At 44.8% G+C, this 26,412-nt stretch overlaps 1 protein-coding gene across 4 annotated transcripts in view; it reads right to left on the bottom strand.

Moving 5' to 3' along the window:
• Positions 1-26,412, bottom strand: part of LOC115192254 (N(G),N(G)-dimethylarginine dimethylaminohydrolase 1) — a 120,692-nt gene that overhangs the window by 20,582 nt on the left and 73,698 nt on the right. For 3 of the 4 annotated variants that reach the window (XM_029750548.1, XM_029750547.1, XM_029750551.1), the window contains exons 2-3: positions 2,428-2,527; positions 1,509-1,582 (exon numbers count right to left, since the gene is read on the bottom strand). In XM_029750548.1, the coding sequence (XP_029606408.1) occupies positions 1,509-1,582; positions 2,428-2,527 (174 nt within the window). Of the gene's footprint in view, positions 1-1,508; positions 1,583-2,427; positions 2,528-10,675; positions 10,726-26,412 lie in introns of those variants that run through there. The other variant, XM_029750550.1, reaches the window with a different exon arrangement.

Here is a 26,412-nt window from a genome sequence, read left to right as displayed (position 1 = left end):
ATTAGATCCTATTGATTAGCCCATTAGATCCTATTGATACCTACATTAGATCCTATTGAAACCTACATTAGATCCTATTGATAACCCCATTAGATCCTATTGATAACCCCATTAGATTTATGCCCAAAGTTTAGGAAAAAAAACTAAAAGTGAACATAATTCATGATGGGTTTTTATTTTAGTTAGTTTCGGGGTCTAAGGTAATAGTTTCAGTATAGTTTTAGGTTTTCAAGAACGTTTGTTAATTCATAGTTTTTTCTCATGATTCATTTTCGTATTAGTTTACTATAATAACCTTGATTCTCTGGTCTACCTATATACAAGTTACAATCACAAAGAAATACAGAATTTGAAGGTATGGGAGCAGACACAAAGGCCTACTGGGGGTATCAGGCATGAATAAATTGCCTTAGGTGTCTGGTTTATGAGATAGCTTACCATAAAGGACATCTGGTTGTTCATAAATATGTGGGGATAAGTCATAAGTTATATGCAAAATATGATATGGACAGTGTTTTTGTATGAGTCTAAATTTGGCCTACAGGAAGGAGGTGAAATCTAGTTCTTCGTTTAAACCGTGTGGTGATACGGAATTTAATTTGTATACCCTCTGCGTGGTGGATAGCCTTTTTTCGACCCCGACACAAAGTAATTCATTAATAGTGACTTTGTACTATAAAATGTCTCGCAACTTGCGAGGTGATATTTTGATGTCCGATAGCGGATTTATGTTCTCCAAGGCGTACTTTAAAAGACAATAGCCTGGTAGAGATGTCTCCCCTGCACTTTGATCTTCCTCTCACATGTCCTGCACTCAACAAGGATCATAAAATGTGGATAAGAGAATGTCCTTTACATATTTAACCCCCCAATCACATCTGTGGAAAATCCTGGCCTGAACAGAACAGGCTGTAAAATGATCCTGAATTTAATAAAGGAAGGAGGAAAAACAATGGGAGCTGTAGAGGGGAAAAAGCCTTGTATGTTTTCCATCATCAATACCTGACTTATCAAGGATAATGAATAACAGTGAGAGGCTGAGAGAGATACCATGGTGGAATTTAAATTGGACACAGACAGGAGCGGAAACAGGGCAGCGAGGAAAGGTCAAATTCCTGTTGGGGGTTGAACTCTCCAGGAAATGAACCCATGAATCAGCAAAAGGCCTTCTTCCCCGAAACCACTGGAATCACCCTCTTCTCCTGATCCTCCTAAGTGATGGCCATATGGTGACAATGGCAACAATCGTTCTGCTGTTTTTTTCTGGTTTCTCTCCTCGATATGTATACAGTATGATCAATTCATCTCAGCTGGCCATACATTCCTGAGACACCATGTTTGCCATCTAATCAATTTCCGAATCAATAGCGGATTTAAATGCATTGAGGCCCTTGAGGCCCTTGAATGAGACCATGATTACCTCAGGGGGTCAGTAATGGTGGCTTGATGACACAGGAAGTCAGTCTGAATATTCCCAGGGTGCACTGCCCTAGTCTGTTCTCACTCACCTTGAACACATCGGCCAGGATCTCTGCTCCTTTCTGATTGGTGCGTTTGGAAAGCCCCACAAAAAACTCTCTACCTGAGGAGAAACAGACAACAACCTGTGGTCAGTGTGGATGGAGAGAAAGACAGATGGAGAGAAAGATAGAACAGAAAGAGAGAAAGTATGGCCTGAACGTTTGGGTCACCACTCAAGAGCATTGCAGAGAGAATGGGCGTAGCCGTTGAACTTTTATAAATGAGCCCTTAGCCACGAAGTTGCCAAGAGGAAATGTTCCTAGCCCTGCCTGCCAAGTGAAACCCATTTCAGCTGGATCGGAGATGGGAGGAACGCACCATAGAGAGCCAGCGTCTAGAAACTCAATTAAGTGTTCTAGTGCTTTTTCCAAGCCCTGCACGGTGAAGAGCATGACCCACATAACATTCACAGGAAAAGCTGCACAACTGTTACAGAATGTACAGAGTAGACCACAATAAAGACCTCACCTCACTAGCTCTACCTACAGTAGTTGATTGTGAGATGCCTGTTGTGGAACAAGGCTCCTATTGTGATGAAATGGTGTGTGTGTGTGAGATGGGGGTATAATATTGCCATCTGAGCTAATCATTTTCATTCATGCAGACTGCTGTAAGGAAAAACACTCTTGTGAGGTCACATAGAAAGATATGACAGTCAGCCAGTTGACATTTGTACACCATTTTAGTTGAGGTCACCTCAACTACTTGACTATTCCGAATGAGTTATTCAGGAACAATATTTGTTCACCACCTGTGGTGATGGGTCATATCCTTTGCATGATCAAGTGGTCATACATGTTTAGTTTTGCTGAATACCTGTATACTGTATCTGTTTCCATAGTGATAACTAAGAGGATGGTGGTGCCCGTGGTTTTAATGGTGTGCGATTAGTGGAACGTTGTGTACCTGTAAAGAGGACGTCTCCTCCGTCCAAAGTGGCGTTCTCATCTGACATCTCAACAATGTTTAGGTCCAGCTCCTTCAGAGCTCGCCGCATGGCCTCTGTCTAGAAAACACACATAGACAGACAGGGTTAAGGCACATACACAAGTGCCTATCTAGGCACGTGCGGTCACGGACAGATGCACACACAAAGCATTCATTGGAAAGACTTTTATTGTAACGAGATATAGTACACACACGTGACACACCAATAGGAGAGCTCTCAATGATATATGGAAATGAATACCTGGGACAGCCTAATAAACAGCGTCCAGAGAAAGGTATTATGATCAAGTCATCATATTGCTACATAACACGAGCGAAAAGGCACATTATCCAACATCAGCCAGGTTCCTGAGTAGAGTACGAATCACGTAAACCAAACCAGTCTGTCCAAGAGATCATCATGACATCATCGCTGCGAGCCACAAGGTTATGTCATAACAGAGGAAGTATGTAAAACTTTTTATATGGCCACGGCGGTTGAAATGGGGTAGGAAGAGACCAACACTAACCTAAAAAAGGTTGGCGGATTAAAAAACAATCCATCCAAGTCAAAGTTCCTGGCTCGTTCTCTGGGTCAGCTGCCCCTGTGTGTGTGTCTCCATAGAAGAGGACCAGCTGTTTGGTGGTGGACTGGATTTGGTCAGTTTCGCCTGGTCTGAGGTCCGCCTATTCTGGTTTTGACTGTCCCGGGTTTTGGGGGTCCCCAGGGAGCTGTGACTGCCGCGGGGCCTGGGGCCAATGTGATGTTAGTGTAACATCAGTGTTTCCACAGGCCCCTATCTCACCATGACCTCAGCCTAGCTGTTCGCTAATCGAAGGCTTCTGCTTCTCCTCACACCAGACACCCGGGCCAAGCCATGAAGTCATCCAGGTAGAGACTGCCATGCAGGCCACGGCACAGCACAACACAGATAACACAAACACAGTTTCTCACTCTCCCACACACGCATACAGACACGTTATGCATTACACACATCCACACACAAATCCAAGACCTCCCTTGGTTCCTCAATGAAACATAGTAGAACATGAGAAACTGGCCCAATTACCCTTTAAGTTCTATGAGGTTTTTTTGGAAGGCTGCGTGGGTTTGTTTTGTAGAGGGACTCTGATGTGATTTTGGACGATCTTGTGGCCCTGGCTCTGACACAACAGCACCTGTGTAAACTATCATCACACTGACCAGGCTGTACCGGCCGGTTCCTCATCCGCTACGGCTCAACCTCATTCAACACAAACTCAACCACTTCGCAGCATCTCACAGAGCACTCAAGGCATCTCCTCCACCACCTTATCCACATTTCCCCTTTCTTCTCGCTCTCCTCCCTCTTCTTCAGCTCCCAAGAACATAGTCTCCTTTTCACCTATAGGTACACTATACTCTAGTTCATTAGTGGTCATAAGTAGATAATATGAAGTCACTACTGCATGTATATCTAATAAACAGCATGGAAAATAGCCGTTTTAATTGGACCAAATAGCTATTGAAATTAGAACAGACATGTTTTCCTTCAGAAGGTTATCAGTGCAACACCTTCAGCACTCCAATTAAGATGCATAGTAATTGCCCTAAGGGGACAAAAGTTGTTTTGAATGATGCACAATAGATTTCTACTTTCCACTTGTCTTTGGCCTCATATTGCGTAAGGAACCAAATCAAGTAAGTCAAGATTTCCCGTTTATTCAGTTTCATCTCCATTTCTCTCTACTTCTCACTACTCTTCCCATCTCCCAGGGCTACTCCACCATTCCCCCACAGCTGCCCAGCCTCCACCACTGCAGTTGCCCCTCTCCTTCCCCTCTGCCTCCCCATGTGACACACTGTGACAGGACTGGAGCCTCTGCCTGTGCCATCACAGCTGCAGCCTCCAGGAATCTTCAACAACCCACCAACTAACGGGTGGGAGTACAAACGCACGCACCACGCAGATACGCACGCACACACAGACTAACCCCCTTGACTTCACCCCTCAGGCATTTCCTCTGACGTGACCTCACAGGAGGTGATCTGTCCCAGGGACGCCATCTGGGGCCCGGGAGTCAAACGCATCGACCCCTGAATACAGACAGGCGCTGATGGGGGGGAGTGTGTGTGTGTGTGTGTGTGTGTGTGTGTGTGTGTGTGTGTGTGTGTGTGTGTGTGTGTGTGTGTGTGTGTGAGAAATGGAGCGGGGAACAGTTCTGGGGCCCGTACGTCTCGTTCTTTCCACCCGGACCCCCAAAACGGTTACGGATTAGATGTTTACATTGCATGGATGAGTAAATTAGCCCAGACTGGAAAATACAATTGGGGGTGTTCAATGCATGACAGATACAGACTAGAGGTGTGTGGGTGGTGGACTGGTGGAGGGGTTCCCTAAAGTCAAACAAAGCTCAGAGGGTGTGCAGATACATACGGTGGAGGGGAAAATATAGGCTAGTACAAGGTTTCCGAAACTCGGTCTTGGGGCCCTTCATGGGTGCACGTTCTGGTATTTGCCCTAGCAATACACAGCTGATTTCAAATAACCAACTCATTATCAAGCTTTGATGATTTGAATCAGCTGTGTCGTGCTAGGGCAAAAACCAAAACGTGCACCCAGGGGCGGGCCCCAGGACCGAGTTTGGGAAACTCTGGGCTAGTATATGGGTCTTTCTATAGATAATGGGGCCAATGTGTGACATTGGGATCAACATTTTTAAATGGTTTGAAACAAAAATAAAAAAGGATTTTCATGTAGTTCCACATGGTGTACTTAAAGGAATAAATGTGAATGTGAATATGTGATTATATGCAAATTGTCCCCAGTGCTACACCACTGCTTATAAAATCTAAGATGTGTCAAATAAATGATATCTAGCTCAGGGCTCCAGCTATGCATTTGGTTTGCGAACTTGCTAGCTAAGTGGCTAGATGCCAAGATCAAGCTTCTTGGCTACAGCAGATTAATTTCCCTCTTGGATCAAGATCCCTGTTACCTAAAACTGTTCAGTGTGTTTATTGAAATTCCTTCTCTTGGGTTCATAGCTTTGTCATTAGCCTTTTCCCATTCTGATTGGCATTCGCATTCCATTCTTTAAAAGAGGTTAACTTTTCCTTCTCTGCATTAGTCTTATATGTTCATCCTCATCTATGTTATGGGATGTCCAGCCAAAGCTCCAATGACCATTGATGCCGCATGAACTTGACTTTTCCAACTCAATTGCCCAATGGCCCTGGAATAAAAATTAAGCTATTTATTTATGTTTTCATGCTCCAACTATTAGTAGCCTGGTCCCAGATCTGTTTGTGCTGTCTTGCTTGACAGTGACCATAGGAGTTGGAAAGACAGCATAAATAGATCTGGGACCAGGATACCTGGGGCATCAATCTAAAATACCAAGCTGTTAGCACTAGGTGAACACAATATCACAGAGAACAGTAACAGTGACCTCATGCATATTGTACGTACAATACATAGTTCAGTTGAAGACAGACCAAGAATGTCATAATGACTAGCCATTGTACTCTTCCCTTCTCCCCTCTCGGAAACACTCCTCAAGGCAGGCAATGACTTTGAGAGTTCTGTCATTGACCTAATTTACCAACACTGTGGAGTAAACTTACCGCCTCTCCTGTACTCTCTGTTCCATCTCCCCTGTCTGCTCTGCCCAGCAATGGGGGGAATGTGGGCAGGTGGGGCCCAGAACAGAACAGCCAAAACTCCCTTGTGAATTTTAAAAGGCCCTTCTCATTCATAGGAGGGCCTATAATAATTGATGCACTAAACTTCATTAGGTATACAAAACATCCAGCGGGATAACGTTATCAGATCTTTCCAGGTATTTAGTACATCTTTGACGTCCTGGAAGGACTAGAGAGACGACCGGACTGTTTTTGTTCAGTGATGATTAGTAACTTGGAGCCTTTAAAGACAGAGGTTTGCTATGGTCAGTGATTCTCAACGAGTGGTTACCTTGGGATTTGCATACTTGGCCTAGAGGGTAACACACTCGCACGCAGGTTGACTTTTATAGTCATGAATCTTGCCCTGTAGGCAGAACTGAGCGATTTCCGCTAGATGGACCAGCTGCAAAGTCAAAATTGTCTATTTCGTAACAATTCATGAAAACAAAAAATGTGCTTTTTGGTCTTAATTTAAGGCTAGTGTTGTGAAGGGTCATGCCACCCCCAACAGTCTTCTAATTGTCTCCAATTATCTTTGGCAAGGCCCCTTTCCTCCACACCTGTTTACACTCCCAAATCATCTCTCCTCTGCCCTTTTCACCCCTTTCAGTTCCTTATTGATGCAGCATGCTCCTTCCTACAAACTAGGATAATTTTTTGGTGATGCCACAGGGTAGCCCTAGCAATCCTCCTGCATGATATGATGAAGTAAGTGTCCTTTGTTATTATACTGTTCGGAGAATGTCCTAAATGTCCTAAATAATATATAGTACTTTCCCTATTATTTCTTTATATAGCCATGCCCTCAGTTTGCTATTGATGCTAAATGCTATGGGTTCTTTGTTCTAGTTGTGTGTTGGCAGTCTCCTTAGTTTATAGATGTTATATGTTAAGCCTATTTATACCCATAGTCACTTGGCACTACCTTGACATGTCTGCACCTTTATGTACATTTTTAGGTTTTCCTAATGTTTCATTTTTGTATCTCTCTTCCAGACCACCACATCCTAAAGCACATCCTTGTTATCCAAATTCTACCTACAGGCCTTACAAGCCCCAACTCCTAACCTCATCTTAATGTCCATCCAAAGCCTCTCCCCATGTACTCTGTTTGTTCCTGTGTTAAACTGTATAATAAATACCTCTAAATCTGGGTTCCTGCTCCATCTCCTGATTCACGTTATGACCGATGCACCGTTGTGGCAGAAACAGTCTGGAACCTAGCTTACTGTTCCGGCCTAGTCCTTTTTCTTCATGGTCCTTCGAGCCGGATAACACTGCTGCCTTGGAACCAGACAACCTTCCAGAAGGAGTTGCAGGAGTCATCCCCAAAAGCCTTCAAAACACACACACAACCCAGAAGCACAAAGAAATCTTCACCCCCTTCCAGTACCAGCTCCTCCTAGGCATACCAAGAGACATCCAAAGTAACCTACAAGAGAATGCGGGTACAGCGGAATTCACCCCCATCAAGCTCCTATCTAATCCAGCCTCCGTCGATAGTTCTTCTAAAACCCCCTCTTGTGGCCAGTGTGCCAGCCCCTCCAAGCCCCCCTCCTGTGGCCAGTGTGCCAGCTCTTCCAAGCCCCCCTCCTGTGGCCAGTGTGCCAGCCCCTCCAAGCCCCCCTCCTGTGGCCAGCACACCAGACCCTACCAAGCCTCATCCTCCAGCTCCGATCCAGGGAACCACCAGTCTAGCTCCGACCCAGGGTCTTCCCTCTCCAGTGGTCAGCGTGCTACCTCCGGGCCTTTCCTCTCCAGTAACCAACATGCCACGCCCTACGGGTCCCTCTCCTGTGGCAATTGTGCAACCTCCAAGACGCCCCCTGGTGGCCAGCATGCCAACACATGCCTTCCGGCTGGCAAAACAAAACCAAGCCTTCCAACTGTCTAGAAACTCCAGAGGGATGTTGAGCTTTGCCTTCCTCCTTGCACATCCTTGTTACCCTATCTCCAAGGATTTACAAGCCTCAACACATCCTACCTACAGGCCTTATAAGCCCCGACTCCTAACCTCCATCCACACCCTCCCCCAATGTGCTCTGTTCGTTACTGTGTTCAGCTGTGTAATGATTCACATTCTGACCGATGCACCATGGTGGCAGAAACAGTCCTGAGCCTAGCTAAGTCTGTCCTGGCCCTAGTCCTTTTCTTCAGTTAGGGTAAGCAGTGTGGTTAAGGTTAGGTTGAAAATCATATTTTATGACTTTGTGGCTGTGCCAGCTAGTGACCAGCTGGAGCTACCTATAGGAAAGATTCATAACCTGCCACTCACGCGTGCGCATACACTAGCGCACACACACACAGGTTTTATATTAGTCTTATTTTAAATGAATATAGTTCAGTCCTTGAGCTGTTCTTGTCTAATGTTCTGTATTATGTCATGTTTTGTTTTGTGTGGACCCCAGGAAGGGTAGCTGCTGCTTCAGCAACAGCTAATGGGGATCCTAATAAAATACTATATGGGAGAGTGTGTGCGGGCTTGAGGCCCATCTAATTCTCCATTACATACACTGCTCCTCTGGACCGTCCCCTAATATGACTAAGCAGGAATAGTATTTTATGAATAGTTCAGTCAAATGGAAGTTGCAGGTAATCGGGAAGCCAAGGAAAAGCACTGAGCAAGCAGGCCCTGACTGACTGCTGCCTTGAGAGAGATGATGCTCTTTATCTCACTTTCTCTCACACAACCTAAACGCATGCGCACATGCTTGCAAACACACACGCCACATGCACACATAGTACTGTGTCAATTATCTTTGTTGTTGCAAAACTGAGTTGTTTTTTCATCATTCCTCTGTTAACGGGTTGTGGCAGTGCTATAACCCAGTTCACAGCAGGAATGTGACAAAAAGCATGCTATTTATGCAACAGTATAATGAAAATAAACTCTCAATGTCTTGTCCAGGCCAGGCAGGCAGTATCCAAACAAATCCCAGGGCAATACATTGGAAAAATACCTGTGGCTAAGGTAACCAAGCCATGGCATTCAATCTCTCCCTCCTCTCTCTCTCGCTCTCTTTTTTATTTTGCATAACACACAACTATCTGCTTAGGGATTACATAAATGTTTGATCAAGTAGGTCAAAGTAAAGCAGTCACAGTAGATCATCAAGAACCTCACAGCTGAGCAGAACAACAACCACAGGAGATCTGGCCGCCGGTCTCAGCAGCAGAGGAAAGGAGAGGAAGCTAGCTAGAGCCAGAGACCTATATCCAACCACTGCCAGAATCCAAGGCTCTGGTCAAAAGTAATGCAGTATATAGGGAATAGGGTGCCATTTAGGAGGAAGACTAGATCCAACCGCTGCCAGAACGACTTCATTTGGACTCCCAGGATATTCGGAGCTGGAGCAGAAAAATGCCCCAAACAGTCTGTGAGGCTGACATATTTATGGCTTCACTAAGGAGCGGAGATGGCAGAGCAGTGTGTGGCATGGTGGGGGGTACATTATGGTCTGAGTGTGGATTGTTGTGCTGGAGGAACCTCACATAGAAAACGCTCAGAGTTAGAGTTACAGGGAGATAAAAAAAAGGAGAGCGAGAGAGAGGAGAGAGAGCATTTAGGGGACTTGGCAAGGTAGGGCTCTCTCTGTCTATGTTCCTCCACCCTGTTACCCTAGCGAGCCAGAGTGAGCCCCCAGGTAGCCCCCTTCACCCTGCTGGGGGTACATTTCAGTCCCGTCCCTTGGTGTTACCATGGCCCAAACTCTCCAACCCGCTGGGGTGTTAGGCAAGAGGGGAAACCATTATACCTATTATACCAAACGGAGTGTTTGGTGCCTTGATAAAGTTGAAAACAATCATACCAGCTCAGGCATCTACCTCAGGCATTCAAAGGCTGTTTTTCTGTCACTGTCATTAGATACACGTGTCGTGTCGAAGACTGGCTTTGTTAAAGGCATCACAATAAGCATGTTCAATTTCAGTTTATTTTCTGTCAAAGTGCTTCACTCACACCCCTTCCCTCTCCGGGACGAGTCAGCTACCCTTCCACACCGGGAACGAACTAAGAAATACTTCTAGTAAAAAGCATTATCACTATCCATTAGAAATATGATTTCAAGAAACTTCGGCACAGCAACTGTGGAATGGCATCTTTTAAAAAATAGCATCTTATTCTTAGTGTGCTTCAGTATACAGTACACTCACACGGGAAGCCTCACAGGGATGTGAACTTTAGAGCTGTATCGACCTAGCACTGTAATAAGCAAACAAACTCACTCCCGACACTACTCTGTTATGTAGCCTAGCTACAAGCCAGAAGGGGAACCCTAGATGATCTTCAGAGCTCTAGGAGGCATGCTCTCAGGAAGGGAGACAGATTAGAGGACATGGAAAAACAAGAAAAATACACAAAGAGGAGAAAGGGAATGAGTGGAATGAGAGAGAATTCTTTCAAGACACCTCAATTCTTTCAAGACCCCTCCCCCTCCCACCACACACACACACACACACACACACACACACAGAGCTCTACTACAACAAACAAAGGTATCAGCATTGCCAGCCCAGGGCCAGCATTCCAGTCCCAGGGAAAATAAAGCTTCTCCTTCCAACCTTCCAATCTTCCTCCTTATATCAGCAGCAGAGCCAGGCAGATACGCGTTTATGTTGTTGTAGTAGCTGTGTCTCTCTCACACACAGCCTCACACTGCGATGGCTCCACAAATATAGAAAGTAGAGCTGCAGGGCAACAGGGTTTGTTGAAGGTGTGTGTATGAGTGGGGGTTATGGGTTGCCCTTCTCTATCCCCCCCACGTATTGCCCTGACCACCAGGGACTGTATCTCTGCACCCCCCACACCCCTCTACCAACACAGGGGGTGAAACAATAAACACACCCCCTAGGAGGATTACAGTGGACCCTTGCCTGGCCGCCTCTGCCCCGATCAGAAATAACATTCTGTTCATCAGTGAGGGAGCATGCACACACGCACACACAGCTCTGTACCCCCAGCCGGTCAGTCACGCCATCCTACAACAGGCCCTTAGAGAGAAGACAAGCGGCTGGCATTCACTTTCAAGGGCTCTGTTAAATCGTACTGACACAATGATACATTCTGTGACCAGATGGGTTTAACGACAACAATGTAGGCCAGAAGTTAACTTCAAAAGGGGAACATAAATTCTAACATGATTGCCTTTGAAGGTCCTTTGATCTATAAAGTAAAAAGCCTGGCCGAAGATACGTTGCCCGAATGTGTAGGCGCTTAACGAGAGGTGGCCCCACTAACTCACCTCCCACACTTGTTGAATAGTGACTTTACTCTCCCTTTCTCTGGCTAATATAGAGGGAAAAACCGACTCCCAGCCCACCTTTGGCCTACCTGGCCAGGTATACAGGACCACCCACATCTTTAGCGAAGCAGTGAATTACTAAACACTGACCTGACTGGCTCCACCATCCCAAACACTCACCCTCCAACCCCCCCCCCCCCCCCCTCCCCCGATATAGCACGTTGTGTGTGTCTACAACTTCACAAGCTTCTATCGAAATTGTAAAATGTTTGGCAAGGGACTTCTAGACTAACTAAGAGACACTGAGAGTTTGTCTGGACGAGAGTTCGAGGAAACAGAGGGAAATTGTTCAGTGAAGCTCAAGAACACTCACCACACACATGTACACACACACACACACTGAATCATAGAGCTCCAAACAAATACTTCTCCTGAATGTCTCCCAGAGCGTGACCCCAGATGACTCTTCCAGAGAGGGTAATGGAAAAAATCTGGTTTGACGCTTTGAGAGAATCAGAGATGAGACAGAAGAAACGAGATTGGTAGTTTAGACTGCGGTAAAATAGGCAGAGAGAGAGAGAAAGGAGATAGAGAGAGAGACGAGTCATGGGTGAAGAGGTGGTGTTACTAATGCTATCACTAAAGGAATCCCCATCTCCTCTTAAATCCTCCAATGCCCGGAAGAGGGAGGCTGGACAGGGTGAGATCAGCCCATGCAGGGTTAGCCTGCTCTGGGCCTCTAAGAGAGGAACCCTGTCCATGGAGGTCAGAAGAACCACCGGTCTCCAGAGGATACTGATAATGAGTAATTCAGAAGAAATGTCTGTACAGTGTACAGTCATGGCCAAAGGTTTTGAGAAAGTCACAAATATACATTTTCACAAAGTTTGCTGCTTCAGTGTCTTTAGATATTTTTGTCAAATGTTACTATGGAATACTGAAGTATAATTACAAGCATTTCATAAGTGTCAAAGGCTTTTATTGACAATTACATGAAGTTGATGCAAAGAGTCAATATTTGCAGTGTTGACTCTTCTTTTTCAAGACCTCTGCAATCTGCCCTGGCATGCTGTCAATTAACTTCTGGACCACATCCTGACTGATGGCAACCCATTCTTGCATAATCAATGCTTGGAGTTTGTCAGAATTTGTGGGGTTTTGTTTGTCCACCCGCCTCTTGAGGATTGACCACAAGTTCTCAATGGGATTAAGGTCTGGGGAGTTTCCTGGCCATGGACCCAAAATATCGATGTTTTGTTCCCCGAGCCACTTAGTTATCATTTTTGCCTTATGGCAAGGTGCTCCATCATGCTGGAAAAGGCATTGTTCGTCACCAAACTGTTCCTGGATGGTTGGGAGAAGTTGCTCTCGGAGGATGTGTTGGTACCATTCTTTATTCATGGCTGTGTTCTTAGGCAAAATTGTGAGTGAGCCCACTCCCTTGGCTGAGAAGCAACCCCACACATGAATGGTCTCAGGATGCTTTACTGTTGGCATGACACAGGACTGATGGTAGCGCTCACCTTGTCTTCTCCGGACAAGCTTTTTTCCGGATGCCCCAAACAATTGGAAAGGGGATTCAGAGAAAATGACTTTACCCCAGTCCTCAGCAGTCCAATCCCTGTACCTTTTGCAGAATATCAGTCTGTCCCTGATGTTTTTCCTGGAGAGAAGTGGCTTCTTTGTTGCCCTTCTTGACACCAGGCCATCCTCCAAAAGTCTTCACCTCACTGTGCATGCAGATGCACTCACACCTGCCTGCTGCCATTCCTGAGCAAGCTCTGTACTCATGGTGCCCCGATCCCACAGCTGAATCAACTTTAGGAGACGGTCCTGGCGCTTGCTGGACTATCTTGGGCGCCCTGAAGCCTTCTTCACAACAATTGAACCGCTCTCCTTGAAGTTCTTGATGATCCGATAAATGGTTGATTTAGGTGCAATCTTACTGGCAGCAATATCCTTGCCTGTGAAGCCCTTTTTGTGCAAAGCAATGATGACGGCACGTGTTTCCTTGCAGGTAACCATGGTTGACAGAGGAAGAACAGAGATTCCAAGCACCACCCTCCTTTTGAAGCTTCCAGTCTGTTATTCGAACTCAATCAGCATGACAGAGTGATCTCCAGCCTTGTCCTCGTCAACACTCACACCTGTGTTAACGAGAGAATCACTGACATGATGTCACTGGTCCTTTTGTGGCAGGGCTGAAATGCAGTGGAAATGTTTTTTGGGGGATTCAGTTCATTTGCATGGTAAAGAGGGACTTTGCAATTAATTGCAATTCATCTGATCACTCTTCATAACATTCTGGAGTATATGCAAATTGCCATCATACAAACTGAGGCAGCAGACTTTGTGAAAATTAACATTTGTGTCATTCTCAAAACTTTTGGCAACGACTGTACAGTACATTGCCTTCAGAACGTATTCACACCTCTTGACTTTTTCCACATTGTGTTGTGTTACAGCCTGAATTGAATAGCAAATTATTTTGTCACTGGCCTACACACAACAGCCCATAATGTTAAAGTGGAATTATGTTTTTCAAAATTTTTACAAATTAATAAAAAAATGAAACGCTGAAATGTCTTGAGTCAATACGTATCCAACCCCTTTGTTATCGCAAGCATAAGTTCAGGAGTAAAAATATGCTTAACAAATTACATAATAAGTTGCATGGACTCATTCTGTGTGCAATAAATCAAAAATCTAATCAAATTGGACTTGTCACATGCGTCGAATACAGTGAAACTCTTACTTACAAGCCTTTAACCAGCAATACAGTTTTAAGAAAATATCTATAAAAAAAAGTAAGCGATAAGAAAAACAAATAATTAAGGAGCTGCAGTAAATAACAATAACGGGGCTATATACAGGGGGTACGGTTCAGAGTCAATTTGTCAATGTGCGGGGACACTGGTGTCGATGTAATTGAGGTAATTATGTACATGCAGGTAGGGCTATTAAAGGGGCTATGCATAGATAATAGCAGAGTGTAGCAGCAGCGTGGGGGGGGTAGCAAAGAGAACAGTCTATGACTAGAGTGGCTGGAGTCTTTGACAAATTTTAGGGCCTTCCTCTGACACCGCCTGGTATAGAGGTCCTAGATGGCAGGAAGCTTGGCCCCGGTGATGTACTGGGCTGTATGCACTACCCTCTGTAGTGCCTTGCGGTCGGAGGCCGAGCAGTTGCCATACCAGGCAGTGATGCAACCCGTCAGGATGCTCTTGATGGTGCAGCTGTAAAACCTTTTGAGGATCTGAGGACCCATGCCAAATCTTCTCAGTCTCCTGAGGGGGAATATCTTTTGTCGTGCCCTCTTCACGACTGTCTTGATGTGCTTGAACCATGTTAGTTTGTTGATGATGTGGACGCCAAGGAACTTGAAGCGCTCAACCTGCTCCACTACAGTCCCGTCGATGAGAAAGGGGGCGTGCTCAGTCTTCTATTTCCTGTAGTCCACAATCATCTCCTTTGTCTTGATCACGTTGAGGGAGAGGCTGTTGTCCTTGCACCACACGGTCAGCTCTCTGACCTCCTCCCTATTGGCTGTCTCATCATTGTCGGTGATCAGGCCTACCACTGTTGTGTCATCAGCAAACTTAATGATGGCGTTGGAGTTGTGCCTGGCCATGCAGTCATAGGTGAACAGGGAGTACAGGAGGGGACTGAGCACGCACCCCTGAAGGGCCCCTGTGTTGAGGATCAGCTAGGTGTTGTTAACTACCCTTACCACCTGGGGTCGGCTCGTCAGGAAGTCTAGGATCCAGTTACAGAGGGAGGTGTTTAGTCTCAGGGTCCTTAGTTTAGTGATGAGTTTTGAGAGCACTATGGTGTTAAATGCTGAGCTGTAGTCAATGAATATCATTCTCACATATGTGTTCCTTTTGTCCAAGTGGGAAAGGGCAGTGTGGAGTGCAATAGAGATTGCATCATTTGTGGATCTGTTGGTGTGGTATGCAAATTGGAGTGGGTCTAGGGTTTCTGGGATAATGGTGTTGATGTGAGCGATGACCAGCCTTTCAAAGCACTTTATGACTACAGATGTGAGTACTACGGTTCGGTAGTCATTTAGGCAGGTTACCTTAGTGTTCTTGAGCACAGGGACTATGGTGGTCTGCTTGAAACATGTTGGTATTACAGAGTCAGACAGGGAGAGGTTGACAATGTGAGTGAAGACACTTGTCAGTTGGCCAGCGCATCCTCGGAGTACACATCCTGGTATTCCGTCTGGCACAGCGTGAATGTTGACCTGTTTGAAGGTCTTATTCACATCGGCTGTGGAGAGCGTGATCACACAGTCATCGGGACCAGCTGATGTTTCAGTGTTACTTGCCTCGAAACGAGCATAGAAGTGATTTAGCTCATCTGGTAGGCTCGTGTCACTGGGCAGCACTCGGTTATGCTTCCCTTTGTAATAGTTTGCAAGCCCTGCCACATCCGACGAGCGTCGGAGTCGGTGTAGTACGATTCGATCTCAGTCTTGTATTGACGCTTTGCCTGTTTGATGGTTTGTCGGAGGGCATAGAGGGATTTCTTATAAGCTTCCGGGTTAGAGGCCTGCTCCTTGAAAGCGGCAGCTCTGCCCTTTAGCTCTGTGCGAATGTTGCCTGTAATCCATGGCTTCTGGTTGGGGTATGTAGGTTCAGTCACTGTGGGGATGATGTCCTTGATGCACTTATTGATAAAGCCAGTGACTGATGTGGTGTACTCCTCAATGCCATCGGGCGAATCCCGTAACATATTCTAGTCTGTGCTAGCAAAACAGTCCTGTAGTTTAGCATCTGCTTCATCTGACCACTTTTTTTTATAGACCGAGTCACTAGTGGTTCCTGCTTTAATTTTTGCTTGTAAGCCTTTACTGGTTCTATCAGGAGGATAGAGTTATGGTCAGATTTGCCAAATGGAGTGCGAGGGAGAGCGTTGTCCGCGTCTCCGTATGTGGAATAAAGGTGGTCTCTAATTATTTCCCCTCTGGTTGTACATTTAAATGCTGATAGAAATTCGGTAAAACTGATATAAGTTTCCCTGCATTAAAGTCACTAGCCACCAGGAGCGCGCCTCTGGGTGAGCATATTTCTGTTTACTTATGGCGGAATACAACTCATTGAGTGCGGTTTTAGTGCCAACTTCGCTCTGTGGTGGTATGTAGACAGCTACGAAACAAAGATGAAACCTCTCTAGGCATTCTTATCAGCAGACTCAATAGCCTTAGCTTCTCAAATGACTGCCTCGCCTGGTTCACCAACTACTTCTCAGATAGAGTTCAGTGTGTCAAATCGGAGGGCCTGTTGTCCGGACCTCTGGCAGTCTATGGGGATGCCACAGGGTTCAATTCTTGGGCCGACTCTTTTCTCTGTATACATCAATGATGTCGCTCTTGCTGCTGGTGATTCTCTGATCCACCTCTACGCAGACGACACCATTCTGTATACATCTGACCCTTCTTGGACACTGTGCTAACAAACCTCCAAACAAGCTTCAATGCCATACAACACTCCTTCCGTGGCCTCCAACTGCTTTTAAATGCTAGTAAAACTAAGTGCATGCTCTTTAACCGATTGCTGCCCGCACCCTCCCGCCCGACTAGCATCACTACTCTGGACGGTTCTGACTTAGAATATGTGGACAACTCCAAATACCTAGGTGTCTGGTTAAACTGAAAACTCCTTCCAGACTCACATTAAGCATCTCCTATCCAAAATTAATTTTGCAACAAAGCCTCCTTCACTCATGCTGCCAAACATACCCTCGTAAAACTGACTATCCTACCAATCCTTAACTTCGGCAATGTAATTTACAAAATAGCCTCCAACACTCTAATCACAGCAAACTGGATGTAGTCTATCACAGTGCCATCTGTTTTGTCACCAAAGCCCGATATACTACCCACCACCGCGACCTGTATGCTCTCGTTGGCTGGCCCTTGCTACATATTTGACGCCAAACCCACTGGCTCCAGGTCATCTAAAAGTCTTTGCTAGGTAAAGCCCCGCCTTATCTCAGCTCACTGGTCACCATAGCAACACCCACCCGTAGCACACGCTCCAGCAGGTATATTTCACTGGTCATCCCTAAAGCCAACACTTCCTTTGGTCGCCTTTCCTTCCAGTTCTCTGCTGCCAATGACTGGAACGAATTGCAAAAATCACTGAAACTGGAGACTTAGATCTCCCTCTCTAACTTTAAGCATCAGCTGTCAGAGCAGCTTACACTGTACTTGTACACAGCTTACCCTGTACCTGTACACAGCCAATCTATAAATAGCACACCCATCCCCATATTGTTACTTATCCTCTTGCTCTTTTGCACCCCAGTATTTCTACTTGCACATCATCATCTGCACATCTATCACTCCAGTGTTAACGCTAAATTGTAAATATTTCGCCTCTATGGCCTATTTATTGCCTTACCTCCCTACTCTTCTACATTTGCACACACTGTACACAGATGTTTCTATTGTGTTATTGACTGTACGTTTGTTTATGTGTAACTCTGTGTTGTTGTTTTTGTAGCACTGCTTTGCTTTATCTTGGCCAGGTCGCAGTTGTAAATGAGGACTTGTTCTCAACTGGCCTACCTGGTTAAATAAAGGTGAAATTAATAAAAAAAATAAAAAGGTAGATAGTGTGGTCTACAGCTTATCATGAGATACTCGAACTCAGGCAGGCAAAACTGTAATGCCCTGGCCATAGAGAGGGGTTTTTTGTTCTTTATTTTGGTTAGGCCAGGGTGTTACATTGGGTGGGCGTTCTGTTCATTTTTCTATGTTGGCTGGTTTCTTTGGTTTGGCCGTGTGTGGCTCCCAATCAGGCACAGCTGTAGTTCGTTGTTGCTGATTGGGAGTCACACATAAGTAGCCTATTTTTCCTTTGGGTTTTGTGGGTGATTGTATTCTGTTAGTGTGTTTTCCTGACAGAACGGTTTCTGGTCGTTTTTGTTTTGTTTTTGTATTGTGTTCGTTCAGTCTATTAAAATTCTAATGATGAACACATCCTCCGCTGCACCTTGGTCCAATTCTGACGACGGCCGTTACAAAAACTTTGAGACTTCCTTAGATATCATGCACCAGCTGTTGTTTACATGAATGCATAGGCCCCCGCCCCGTGTCCTACCAGAGTCTGCTTAACTGTCTTGCCGATAGAGTGTATAACCCACCAGCTGTATGTTATTAATGTCGTCGTTCAGCCACGACTCGGTGAAACATAAGCTTTTACAATATTTAATGTCCCGTTGATAGGATATACGTGCTTTCAGTTCGTCCCATTTATTTTCCAGAGATTGAACGTTAGCTAGCAGAATGGAAGGCAAGGGCAGATTAGCCACTCGTTACCTGATGCTCGCAAGGCACCTGGATCCTTTGCCTCAATCTCAGTTTCCTTCTCCAGCGAATCACGGGGATCGGGGCCTGTTCGGGTGTCTGCAGTATGTCCCTCACATCCGACTCATTGAGGAAGAACTCCTTGTCCAATTTGAGGTGAGTAATCCCAGTTCTGATGTCCAGAAGCTCTTTTCGGTCATAAGAGATGGTAACAGCAATATTTTGTACAAAACAAGTTACGAACAACGCGAAATAATAGTGTTTAACATGATTTTTGAATGACTACCTCTTCTCTGTACCCCACACATACAATTATCTGTAAGGTCCCTCAGTCGAGCAGTGAATTTCAAACACAGATTCAACCACAAATACCAGGGAGGTTTTCCAATGCCCCACAAAGAGAGGCACCTATTGGTTGATGGGTACAACATTTAAAAAGCAGACATTGAAATCCCTTTGAGCATGGTGAAGTTATAAATTACACTTTGGATAGTGAATCAATACACCCAGTCACTACGAAGATACAGGCGTCATAAATCAGTTCCCGGAGAGAAAGGAAGCCGCTCAGGGATTTCACCATGAGGCCAATGGTGACATTAAAACAGTTACAGAGTTTAATGGCTGTGATAGGAGAAAACTGAGGATGGATAAACAAGATTGTTGCAACTCCACAATACTAAATGCAATGACAGAGTGAAAAGAACGAATCCTGCGGAGAAAAAAATATTCCAAAGCATGCATCCTGTTTACAATAACGCACCAAAGTAAATCTGCAAAACTCTGGCAAAGAAATTAACTTCATGTCCTGAATACAAAGAGTTATGTTTGGGGCAAATCCAACACAACACATCACTGAGTACCACTCTTCATATTTTCAAGCATGGTGGTTGCTGCATCTTCTTATGGGTATCCTTTTCATTGGCAAGGACTAGGGAGTTTTTTGGGGATAAAAAGAAACAGAATAGACAGGCAAAATCCTAGAGGAAAACCTGGTTCAGTCTGTTTTTTAACAGACACTGGGAGACAAATTCACCTTTCGGCAGGACAATAACCTAAAACACAAGGCCAAATATTTATTTAACTAGGCAAGTTGGTTAAAGAACAAATTTGTATTTACAATGACAGCCTACCCCGGCCAGACCCGGACAACACAGGGCCATTCATCCTGTTCATAAGTACTGAACATCCTAAATTCAACATCAAATAACATGGGGGCCATAATCCATATATTGTAGTTACTCTTCTCATTCCTAGACTCTATAATCATTATTTTTCTATCTAATTTAGTTTTTTGAGGTGTTCCCAGCGATTTGTTCTCTGCTCCAGAACAATGAAATGGTTTTGGACAGATGGACGGAGAGCGAGAGAGAGCGAGAGCGAGAGAGAGCGAGAGAGAGAGCTGTGTGCAGTAAGAGAACACCATACCACACAGCAACACCCAGAATTTCCAAAGAATGTGATGGACATGTTCCCAAAGGCAAAAAGGGAGTTTTCTGCCAACCAGCCAGGGTAATCTGGCCGCCCATTCTGGAGGGATTTCCCAAAACAGCAATAGAGCAGCCATGTAAACCCAGACGTATGGAAGTGGCTCATATGGATGGAAAAATAAGATATAGCTGCAAGCAGCAATGCTGGGGTTCAAGTTGTGGGCCCACTCTGCCACCATCAGGACGAATTGGACACATCACCCTAGGATGAGTTACTTCTGTACTCCTTACCATGTTTGCCAAATATCAGAACTCAAAATCAAACAGATTAAGCAATATGCTTCTGATGTACACTATTCTGGACCATTTTCAATGATGTTGACTACTTTAAACGTCTTCTCTAGAACTGCTGGACAGATTGACACCAAATTGGGTATATAGCATCTTGTACCCATGTCATTAAACGCAATATTTTCCAAGACTCTAGCTGAAACAATATGGCCGCCATGAGCCAATGAGCTTGCATTAATGTTGTTTCCTGTCCAACAACCCTACCATGTGGCTAAACTGAACCACAGGTCAGCTAGACTCATATCACTGAGCATGTGCGCCAAATTTCATCACTCTGAGTCAAACAGATCACAAGATATAAACATGTGCACTTTATAAAGCAACCGTGTGGTCAATCTGAATGTTCTTGCATATGTTGAGTCTTCAGTGTTTGAAACGTGTCCCAAAATTGTTACAATACGAATATACGTGTGATTTATTTGCATTTATGGACCACACCCATGTGAATGTTTAATGGCCAGTAGCGGCCATGTTGTTTGACATACTAGCCTGGAACACATTGGGTTGAGAAACCTTGGTCCACAGATGCCATATAAATTACATGACCAAAAGTATGTGGACATCTCATTCCAAAATCATGGGCATTAATATGGAGTTGGTTGCCCCTTTACTTCTATAGCAGCCTATACTCTTCTGGGAAGGCATTCCACTAAATGTTGGAACATTGCTTCAGGGACTTACTTCTATTCTGCCACAAGAGCATTAGTGAGGTTGGGCACTGATGTTGGGCGATTAGGACTCTCTCAGTCGGCGTTCCAATTCATCCCAAAGGGGTTCGATAGGGTTGAGGTCAGGGCTCTGTGCATGCCAATCAAGATTTCCCTTCACTGGAACTAATGGGCCTAGCCCAAACCATGAAAAACAGCCCCAGATCATTACTCCTCCTCTACCAAACTTTACAGTTGGCACTATGCATTGGGGCAGGTAGCATTCTCCTGTCGGACTGCCAGATGGTGAAGCGTGATTCACTCCAGAGAATGCGTTTCCACTGCTCCAGAGATCAATGGTGGCGAGCTTTACACCACTCCGGCCGATGCTTGGCATTGCGCATGGTGATCTTAGGCTTGTGTGTGGCTGCTCGGCTGTGGACGAAGCTCCCGACGAACAGTTCTTGTGCTGACGTTGCTACCAGAGGCAGTTTGGAACTCGGTATTGAGCGTTGCAACCAAGGACAGACAATTTTTAGGAGCTTCAGCACTTGGCAGTCCCATTCTGTGAGCTTGTGTGGCTTACCACTTTGTGGCTGAGCCATTGTAGCTCCTAGACGTTTCCACTTCACAATAACAGCACTTACAGTTGAACGGGGCAGTGCTAGTAGAGCACAAATTTGATGAAATGATTTGTTGGAAAGGTGGCATCCTATGACGGTGCCATGTTGAAAGTCAATTAACTCTTCAGTAGGGCCATTTTACTGCCAATGTTTGTCTATGGAGATTGCATGGCAGTGTGCTCGATTTTATACACCTGTCAGCAACGGGTGTGGATGAAATAGCCGAATCCACTAAGTTGAAGGGGTGTCCACATACATGTGTATATGTAGTGTATCAAGTTTTGTGTAGATATTTATTTCGGTTCTCGAGGAGTAGCATTTTATGTGTTTTTCTCAAAATTCTAAATGACGGAAAATCCATTATGGCGGACCTTATGGGTCCATAAGGCAAGGGAGGGGCTTTATAGACATGCCTGGTGCCAAAACAGATTTGGTTCAGTCAATTCAGTCAGTCGTCCTCATGAGCCCTCCCTACCTAGCTAGTTTATGCTTGTGGCTAGAAATTTCTCCGCGAATTTGAAAGTTGTCTGCCGAAGTTGGGACTTGGGAGTGTTCAGAATCATTCAGTTTTTATTGGACTACAAAAGCAATAAAATGTGCTTTAGCTGTCACCCTGGCCTGAAATTAGCTAGACTGGCGGCAGGTAGTCCAGCGGTTAGAGCGCTAGGACAGTAAACGAAAGGTTGCTGGTTTGAATCCCCGAGCTGACTAGGTAAAGAAAAATATGTCGATGTGCCCTTGAGCAAGGCACTTAACCCTAATTTCTCCTCTACGTTGCTCTGGTGTTAATACACTGGTCCTTGGTCTGGTTCTCAGAAAGTTGTGGTGTGGATCTAAAGGGTTACATTCTTGACTTCCTTTCTGGTACTCACACCAACTTTACACTTTTGAATCCATGTGGGTTGTGCACACTTCAGGAAACTCTGGAGAGTATTGAGATACATAGCCAGCAGGGGGCTCCATTCCCACCAAGAGTGTCTGAAAGACTTGAATTGTCACGCCAAACCTCACTCAACTTACAGATGCTTGGTCTATAGATGGAGGAATTCATTAAGCGGTGTCTGAGGAGATCTTGTTTAAAATGTTGGAAAATATACACTATTTTCAAAATGTCGGATGATCTATCATAGTGACGTCAAAGGTTCTAGAGGCACCTTACCTTACAGTGAAATGCTTACTTATGAGCCCCTAACCAACAGTGCAGTTTCAAAAAATATGGATAAGAATAAGAGATAAAAGTAACAAGTAAATAAAAAGCAGCAGTAAAAAAATAATATATACAGGGGGTGCCGGTACAGAGTCAATGTGCGGGGGCACCAGTTAGTTGAGGTAGTATGTACATGTAGGCAGAGTTAAAAATTAAAGTGACTATGCATAGATGACAACAGAGAGTGGCAGTGGTGTGGAGAGGGGAGGGGAGGGGCAATGCAAATAGTCTGGGTAGCCATTTGACTAGATGTTCAGGAGTCTTATGTATTGGGGGTAGACGCTGTTTAGAAGCCTCTTGAACCTCGATTTAGCGCTCCGGTACCGCTGGAAGCTTGGCCCCAGTGATGTGCTTGGCCTTTCGCACTACCCTCTGTAGTGCCTTGTGGTCAGAGGCCGAGCAGTTGCCATACCAGGCAGTGATGCAACCAGTCAGGATGCTCTCGATGGTGCAGCTGTAGAACCTTTTGAGGATCTGAGGACCCATGCCCTTTGGGGCTTGGATCCTAATAATCCTAACAATTATAATAGGGTTCCAGACCCTTTGTGGCTTGGACGCTTAATTAATAATGAACGTCAACAAATACAATAGGGTTTCACCAGATTTGCTGCTTGAACCCTTTAAAAGAAAGTAAGTGCTTTTTTATTATTTTAAAGGGAGGGGAGAATAGAAAAAAGCAAGAGGACTATGTTTCCCATAAATGTTAATTAAGGGCTTTCCCAGAAGGAGTTTCTTTTTTTCCTGCAATATGAAACAAGGGATCAGACAGATGCTGATAGATGCTAAACCACTAAGGGTCTACCTAAAAGAGGAGGCAGAGAGGAGGGAAAAACACTGGAAGGAACTGGACATTAACTATAGGTTTTTAGGCTTTACTAGGATCAGCTAGTTACTAAATCTCTTTACAGTGTACAGACACTATTCTCACTCCAGTCTTCCTCAAAATCAATAGTCTCTCAGTTCAAGGACACCATTTGTCCTCAGAAAATTCTGGCAATACCAATAAGGATTCAAGCCTTTTCCATTTAGTCTTAATCTTTGGGTTGAAATGAGGTAAAACCAGTTCCATTTTGTTTTGACATTTATCTCTATAGACACTAGATTAATGATATGTATTAAAAAGCTGGAGTGTGCGGTGAGCCATCTATTTGTAGATTAAGAATGTAATGCGAATACTGCTGTAAAATGGCCTGGAGGAGGTAGTTTCCTATTAAATATGCCAATATGTACGTGTGAACGTGTGTACGTGTGTGTGTGGCATCTCACCAACCTACGGCCAGGTTCTTTATCTTGATTGGGTGGGTGTTTTGCATGCATGATTCATTGAAACAGCCAGGGTCACAAAAATAATGATCTTCTGGCCCAGGGCTAATGTCAGGGTAGATTAGTGGTTACCGAAAAATACATGCTGAAGAGAAATGGAACAATGTGTTTAGTTCCTCTCCTGGGGTTACAGGACTTTTGGTGTATCACAACTGTCACAACTGCTGAATCAACTAGGCTAAAACACCTCTGCAATGAATCCTCAGAAAATGAATGTTGAAAAAGTAAATCGGAAAGACCTTATATAATCATATTGTAAACACTTGAAGTAACTTACAACTCCACAGTCTGCTCAAAACAAACCATCCCAGCCACAGACTAACAAAAAAAAACAATAACACAACAGGCACCTCTACAGTCAGCCATCTCTACAGCCAGCCTCAAACCAATCCCACACAGCCTCTGCTTCTGATTTATCCTGTCTCTCTTTGTGATAGCAGCCAGAAGAGCCAACCCGTCCAACGTCCAACAGATATGCGTTTGAAGCTCCACATGTAGCCCATGTGTGCCCACCACCTGGGGGGACACTCCTCACACTACCTGGGGCTGCATGACCTGTCCACAGAGGGTCTCAGGCCTGCCTCTGCCATCCTCCCTCCTGGCCTCAGTGCAAAAACAACCAACGCAATGCACTGCGGCGAAACGAGACAGGCTGTAATGGAAACGTACACTTTCCAGACACTTAAGGGAATAGCAAGCATCCCTACCCTGAGCTCCATCCAAAAAAACAGTCCCCCTCCTCTGCCTCGCTGTTCCCCCCTTTCGCCAGCCCTCCTCTGTATAATGGCCCATCTCCTCTTTCAGGAAATAACTTGGCAGATTTTATAACGATTAGCATACAGTACATTACAGACAATAGAGCCTCGAGTCATACTGAGGATTTTGAACAGATGAAAAAAAAGAGAGCGAGAAAAAGACATGAAAGAATAGGGGGGGACAACAGAGCAGCGAGGAGGGCGACTGACTGTGTCATGCTCTAATTATGTGTGCTTTACTGGCATGGGGGGGGGGGGGGGAGAGTAAAGTAGAGGTCTGCTAATTTGCTATGTGATGTAAGGCTTGCATGTAATTCCATATTTCCTCTGTTAACTGCAGGCAGAAATTCCACAGCATTCTGACCTAGAAAAAAATAATCCATATGTTGTTATTTAAAGGTTCTCGTTCCGGAACCGGATCTCTCAGGAACTCTGGCTTGGCTCTGACAGTACACAGGGTTGTCAGTATGACACTGACACTGCCCTCCACCACTCACTACTATGTCCTGATCCTCTCCTGCTCTAGCTTCCCGTGTGACCCCGTGTTAACCAAACACTTAAATGCCCACTCTGTGATATTTACAGTGAGTTTCTCCAGCCCATCCCTCAGTTTAAATGGTGGGGCTGCCGTTGGGTTTGAAACACAAATCCCAGATAGTAGCTTTAATTGAGTGATAGTTTCCACTCCTACAGACATTTGCTGCTGTGATTTCTGTGAAGGAAAGCGGGAGAACAAATTAAATCTATTTTAAATAAGTAACTGACCAGACAACTGTCTTCTCAGGACCAACTGTTACTGTTACACACCCTAGTGGGCCTGTTTGTTTTTTACTTTGTACACAATGAAATGCTGTTGGGTTTAAATACAGCAAGAGGCCATCAGACAATGACCAATCTACATTCAAACTTGAACTAGAACAAAACAAACAGTAGTGCAATTGTGTGAATTCTCTGAAAGTGTGAAATCGGTATCATTTATCCCATTTTAATCCGATTGTTTACATTGTGGAAAGATTAGTGTCACCTTAAAGTACGTGTGGGTGAACCTTGGTATGTGCCGAGTGTGTTCTCAGAGTAAACACCCACCTTGGGTTGGGACTCCAGCTGACTTCTTAGTACAAAACCTATAGGGAGAAGGAGAGTGTCGCCCTTTCCCTTCATTTCACTAGTATGAAAGTGGATCAGATTTCAAAGTCCCTCCCACCCCTCTCCATAAACTCGTTCTCAATCTGATAACACACAGAGATGTTCAGAAGCTCATTAACTAAACCATTTCTGGGATTCTCAGAATTCTGAAAGGTGTGACTTAATTGGATAAGAGAAGCAAGCCAACAGGAAAATATGTCCTATGATCCAACATGGAAAAGTTCTTATCCCCACATGAGCATACCACACACACACATACA

Source organism: Salmo trutta, chromosome 4 (assembly GCF_901001165.1).
Source record: "Salmo trutta chromosome 4, fSalTru1.1, whole genome shotgun sequence".
Taxonomy (NCBI): domain Eukaryota; kingdom Metazoa; phylum Chordata; class Actinopteri; order Salmoniformes; family Salmonidae; genus Salmo; species Salmo trutta.
Note: the sequence above shows the minus strand (reverse complement) of the source record. Positions and strands in the feature narration are given on the sequence as shown.